The sequence below is a fragment of the Dreissena polymorpha genome, chromosome 5 (assembly GCF_020536995.1).
Source record: "Dreissena polymorpha isolate Duluth1 chromosome 5, UMN_Dpol_1.0, whole genome shotgun sequence".
NCBI classification, from domain to species: Eukaryota; Metazoa; Mollusca; class Bivalvia; order Myida; family Dreissenidae; genus Dreissena; species Dreissena polymorpha.
The window spans coordinates 82,186,291-82,192,719 of NC_068359.1; the positions used below are offsets into that span (position 1 = coordinate 82,186,291).

The 6,429-nt window shown below is 36.8% G+C and overlaps 1 protein-coding gene and 1 pseudogene across 2 annotated transcripts in view; one reads left to right on the forward strand and one right to left on the reverse strand.

Annotated features, from left to right (window-relative positions):
- The window catches only part of LOC127882000 (zinc finger protein 737-like), a 259,848-nt pseudogene that overhangs the window by 94,037 nt on the left and 159,382 nt on the right, over window positions 1-6,429 (reverse strand).
- The window catches only part of LOC127881994 (uncharacterized), a 51,132-nt gene that overhangs the window by 43,277 nt on the left and 1,426 nt on the right, over window positions 1-6,429 (forward strand). For both annotated transcript variants that reach the window (XM_052430328.1, XM_052430329.1), the window contains exons 19-21: window positions 1,186-1,315; window positions 1,897-2,021; window positions 4,437-4,603. In XM_052430328.1, the coding sequence (XP_052286288.1) occupies window positions 1,186-1,315; window positions 1,897-2,021; window positions 4,437-4,603 (422 nt within the window). The remainder of the gene's footprint in view (window positions 1-1,185; window positions 1,316-1,896; window positions 2,022-4,436; window positions 4,604-6,429) is intronic.

A 6,429-nucleotide genomic window follows, 5' to 3' on the forward strand; every position in this document is an offset into this window, starting at 1 on the left:
ATAACGCAATGCTGGACCGTGGTGTAATGGATAAGTTGTCTGCCTAGCGAACGGTGGTCATGGGTTCGATTCCCGCTGTGGGAGCGTTCTATAGATTTCCCTCTAAGACACAAATTACTGGTTCTATTCCCAAAGGAAACGGACTCGAGAGCGTTTCCTTAAGATCGAGGCTTTCGATGCAATCGAGCTAAAATAAATAGGTTTAAATTTATGCTGGACCAACCAATTACTTTACATTGCATTCTTGCAAAACTTTCATAGATTAAATAAAAGCCGAGCAATCAATCTGTGTCTTCTTGAATTTCTGTCTTGTATTTCTGTCAAAAATGTATGATTATTCATTGCTACATGGGATACTTTGCTTCTTCTCCCTCCCCCCCCCCCCCCAAACACACACTCCCTATTAGTCAATAGTGCAAGCATTTCTAAGCTTACTCTAAACAGTAACTTCAAAACTAAAATACGCAATATTGGGTTTAGAAAGCTCGATTAGTCTTTGTCTGCTCAGGTTCTACTTTAAAGTACCCCGGTCACTCTTATGTATACCACAAATTATGCAGGGTACGGACAATATATTTAAAGGTCACAATATACTGAAAGATTTCCTTAACAAATTCAATGTGGAAGCAATAACTTTAACAAAAAATAAAGTCAACGTTTTTGCGCGTAAACAGCCGCATAACCATACATTTTCTTTAAGAGCATTCCAAGCCGAATTGATTTAAACAATAAAAAAGATAGGTCATCCAGTATGTAAGAAAGAACGCGAATCAACGGTCACTGTTTTAAGGCCATCTTTTTACCGGCTTCTCTCCAGTTGAAGATGGTTTCCCGCCATCTGTCAAAGTCTCATGTAATCTCCAACCTAAAAGCAAAACACTGAGTTTGTAGTACTAGTATACAACAGTGTTTTCCCTACCGCATGCACTCAGTAATATTAAAAAATAAAGTCATGGAAAGTGCCCATACAGAGAATTGTGTCCTCAAATAAATGACGATCCATTTTTTAGAGGGTATAGCAATGAACACCACAAGTAGTTAGTATGCTGTAACCTTAAAAGTACCCCAGGGTATGGCCGGGTGCCTTTGGACGCATTTCCGTTACCTGGCTAGGTTGTAGTATACTAAGAACTACCCGGGGTAATTTTAGCCGACAATAACCAATTAAGCTTAACTCCCCCGCAGGTATCAGCAAATAGTGGACACCGCGGTCAGCAAGGGAAGTGTGTCCGAACTGGACACGGAGTTTATGTCGGATAAGGCCCGCTCCATCATCGCATGTTTCCTGCTCTCCGAAGTGCCGCCGAAAGTGCAGGTACTGGAAGTGGCGACCGCCATAAAACAAACTAACGAGCTTCGTTCTGGAAAACGGGGCATAATGCATGTTCGTTAAGTGTCGTTCAATATTAGCCTATATTGTTCGCACAGGCTTATCAGGGACGACACTTTCCGTTTTAATGGTGTTTTTTTAGCAAGATATCTTATATGCGAAGATCAAGTCGGAAAACGTCGCCTCTACTTAGTCTGTGCGGAATGCAAAGTCCCACATGGGACGAATATTTAAGAACGTGCATTAAGCCACGTTTTCCCATAGCGCGGCTTAAATATTTCATTCTAACTAGTTATTTCTCTGTATGACGGTTTGGAACTAACGAGGTTTCGTTACAGATTAGCCCTTGAAGTCCACCACAGGCTAATATTAATGTCTCTTGCTTCTGGAATTTATTATCATTTTTTTACATTTGAGTTGATTACGGTATATACATGTATAAATTTCTATTGAATTAGATTATATATATATATCAGTACATGATGACTTTGAATTTTGAACCCACTTTCAAATTGCCTTGTTTCTAACAAAATGACAAACATTTTGATGTAAATATATCGTATTAGATAAACATCCCGTCCGACCTTGCGAACAACATTGTGTCCAGCCTGAACAGTAAAGGGCCCTCTCGCGGTCTGTTTCACGATGCCGTCATCCTTCTTTTTCCCATCCTTTATCACTACTATAAGAGGTAAGTCAGCTATTGTGGACTAATATGAATGAATAAAGAATGTTCTTTCAATTGGAATAGTCAAGAATTGCTTTAATTTTGAGTCAAACCTTTCATTAACCACCTCTATCATTCTGCATGAAGAACTTTTTCTTAAAAACATGCTTACCATTTGAAACCTACATATTATTTTTTAGTTTCTTACTCTTTTTATATATTTCGAAATATAAGAAATGTTTGGTGAATGAGGAAACTGATCAAGAAGACGATTTTATTTATTGTCCCCGGGAATTCTCTTTCCAGGTAGTCCGTCGCTCTTCGAATTTGTATAAAAAGGGCATTACGCGTTTAAATATGAATCTCATTGTTGCTTTAATTTTCTATGTAATTTTTCTATCGGGAAAACAACGACATTCGCCTGTCATTTCCGTTTCAACTTCCGGATGCGTTTACTATGCACGTCAAATAGTTGAACAATTGCATCGACCCCATAGTATTTCACGTCGTTGGTATTTTGTACAGTGTCGTGTCATTTTATATCTTTCCTAAAATTTTCTAGCGTGTTTTTTGTCAACCAACAATAAGGTTCACGTGTTTCACTTTCAGAGAAACACACGATGATGTCACTATTCTTTATATGTTCACGAAGTATCGTATTCAATTCGTTAGGTAAAGCGTTTTGAAACGTCGGTCATGCATAAGCATTGTGTTCAAACATCAATCACCCATAAGCGTTTCGTTGACGCGTAGCGTAAAAGCATCAGTTTTTCATAATGGTTAACATTCATAATTATCCCCTTTAGTTATTTTTCAATATCGTTATGACAACTTAGTAAACAAATTAAATTAATTAAACAATAATGACCTAAACTTACGTCTTAATTGAAGTCCTTCTCGTCTAATGCACAGTTCATTCATGCTCGTGGAACGACTTACACTAAGCTAAAGGACTAGGTTCACGAAGCAGCTTTATATGGCCTGTAAAATTGTTAAAAACTAAGTTTTGTAAATCATCATCAATATGGTATATTTCTGTAGCTGGACATCTTATCTGTTTTCTTTATAAGGACGTTTTACTAAAAAATCGTGCTAATCAACTGTTATATATACTTCAAATATGCAAAATTAACTATATGTTGACATTTTTTTCGACACTTAATGACATGAAGGCATGTTCCCTCACTTTTATGTTTTAAGTTTGGATGCATATTTCGAAGACAGATTCAAAGAAAACAAATCGTATAGGAAATTAGCCTTTATATTTAATTTTGAACTATTGGTTTCTTATATTACAGATAAAAGTAATTTCAATAAATACTGTAACAGAATTTTGAAATTTTACTTTTTTATGCATTTATATTGTCTATCTCACGCATATACGCTATTAAAATTACTGTCCCTATATGTGGGCATTTCCAAAGATATTGTATTTATTATGTTTTTTTTTCGAATATACTTATTTAATTGTACGTTCATAGTTCTTTTTTTATATTATACGTTCACATATTTTTTTTATTAAAGATTCATATACTGCCCCTATATATGTACATTTCCAAAGATATTTTTCTTATTATTTTTGTTTCAAATATTCTTATTTAATTGTACGTTCATAGTTCTTTTTAATTATATGTTCACCTATTTTTTTTTAATTAAAGATTCATATACGTTAAACTATTTTTATATATTCTTATTTAAGTGTACATTCCTATATTATCGGAATTAAAAAAAATGGCAATCAAAGCGAAATGTTTACTTATTTAATACTGTACATATTACTATATTCTTATCATACATCAAAATGTAGATTTCTTAAAAAATAATCTTCACAAATTCGTTGGAAATATATCTTTGACTTCATATTTCTAACTTAAATTAGGAAATTCACGAACTTTTTAATTGCCATCATTTGATTAAATAACTGATCATTTCCGTTCGTTTGTTAGTCGTTATCTCGTGAAAGTGGCATTGCTTCTGTTCTATCCATGGTAAACGGTTACCAAAACATGATGTGAATACAAACGCACTCAACTTGGAAAAACTGTTCACTGAAATGAATGCCATGTTACATTTGTGAACTGCGCAAAAAAGAGAACATAAAATTGTATGCAACATTATAATCGTTTCTAGAAGCGCGAGTTATAGAAACATACTTATTTTATTTTAACTGTTTAAGTTAAACAATTTTTTAACTTCTATTCCTCAAAGTCTAGAACCTTTATTGATAAACGTTCACAAAATGCATTGCGTGTGCATTCCCTAAATTAAGTAATTTAATTGTAACTAAAGTAATTGGATTGTCGTTCAATATGTCCGATAAATAAATTATCGCAAGCGGCTATATAAAAAGTGAACTAAGACAGCTATGCCGAAACAACAACAACAACACGAAAATACGCACAGACGGTAATACTTGTAAATCTAAAACGGCTCGTGCAGGTTCACCGAGGAGTGGATGAAAGGTGACATTCCCGAAGACTTCGTGGAGACGTTCTTGCGCCCGTACAACGGGCGCGTTACGAGCACCCCGCACAAGAACCTTCCGATGCCAGACTACACAAAAATCACCGAGGCTGACATCAAGACGACCCAATCCGCGACTATGGGTATGACTGCATATTTCCTCGTACACAGTACTCTTTATTTATTGACCTTAAAAGTCAGGTCACCTTACAAGGTTTCTTACAGACCCGCTTTCACCCGATATTGATTAATTAAACCATTTATGCCTTGTGAACTCTCCCATCCTTCTGAATTGGATCAATTTATTGCCAGAATTAGGGATGTCTAGTATATTTTTTTTCTATATTTAAAATATTTCTTACAGAAATTCCTTAAAGCACACAGCGCAGGCCCTGATGAGACGCCGCATCAGACGGCGTCTCATCTGGCTCTACGTTGTTTGCCTAGGCCTTTTTTTCTAGATGCTAGACATAAGTGGCTTAACAGATCCCGTATCACACCGCGAGGTTTTAGTAAGGCTCCATTGGTCATTTTCTATTCAGGTACTACTTAAAAGTACCCCAAGTACTCTCAAGTATACTTTCAAGTACCCTGGTACGGAAAATAGAGAATGGGTGTGTGCCTGTAAGCGTATTTTTCGTATCCGGGGTACATTGTAGTATACTTGAGTAACCGTGGTACTCTTAAGCAGTACCTGAGCCTACAACGACCAATTAAGCATTCGTAAAAGCCATTTAACTAATATTCGACATACTGCGTTGTTTAATTATTTAATGTTACGTTGCGGGTAGTTTCATTTCCTTATATCACGCAAGAGTGTACTGTGGTGCTGGTTTAAATTAAGCCACTCAATATGTCCAATTGTTGTTGGTCAATTGCTTCGACACCTGTGCACGGTAGTGGAAACTTGAACTTGTATAAACATGTCCATTTTCTCAATATGCAATGGAGACAAGTTATAACGCACCTCACATCGACTTAGATGCTAACATTTGAGTCGCGTTCTGAGAAAACTGGGCATAATGCATGTGCAGTATGCACAGGCTAATCAGGGACTCCGCTTTTATAACATTTTTCGTTTAAATGAAGTCTCTTCTTAGCAACAATCCAATTTAGACAGAATGCTTTGTCCCTGATAAGCCTGTGCGGACTGCTTAGGCTAATCTGGGACGACACTTTACGCACATGCATTATGCCCAGTTTTCCCTGTTCGGGACTCATATGTTTATAAATTGCACAATTCGTTGGGATTTTTCCCCGGTAGTTTGTGTATGAAACAACTTGTGTTGGTGGAGTATTTACTGGTTAAAAATGCGTAAATGCTGAAATAAGTATAACAAGGGCTGTTTGTAAAACATGCATGCCCCCATATGGGCTCTCAGTTGTAGTGACAGCCATTGTGTGAATATGTTTTTTGTCACTGTGACCTTGACCTTTGGCTCAGTGACCTGGAAAACAATAGGGGTCATCTGCCAGTTATGATCAATGTTCCTATGAAGTTTCATGATCCTAGGCATAAGCGTTCTTGAGATATAATCCGGAAACCATTTTACTATTTCCGGTCACCATGACCTTGACCTTTGACCTAGTGACCTGAAAATCAATAGGGGTCATCTGTGAGTCATGATCAATGTACCTGTGAAGCTTCATAATCCTAGGCATAAGTGTTCTTGAGTTATCATCCGGAAACCATTTTACTATCTCGGGTCACCGTGACCTTGACCTTTGACCTAGTGACCTGACAATCAATAGATGTCATCTGTGAGTCATGATCAATCTACCTATCAAGTTTCATGATCCTAGGCATTAGCGTTCTTGAGTTATCATCCGGAAACCATTTTACTATTTCGGGTCACCGTGACCTTGACCTTTGACCTAGTGACCTGAAAATCAAAAGGGGTCATCTGCGAGTCATGGTCAATCTACCTATCAAGTTTCATGATCCTTGGCATAAGCGTTCTTGAGTTAT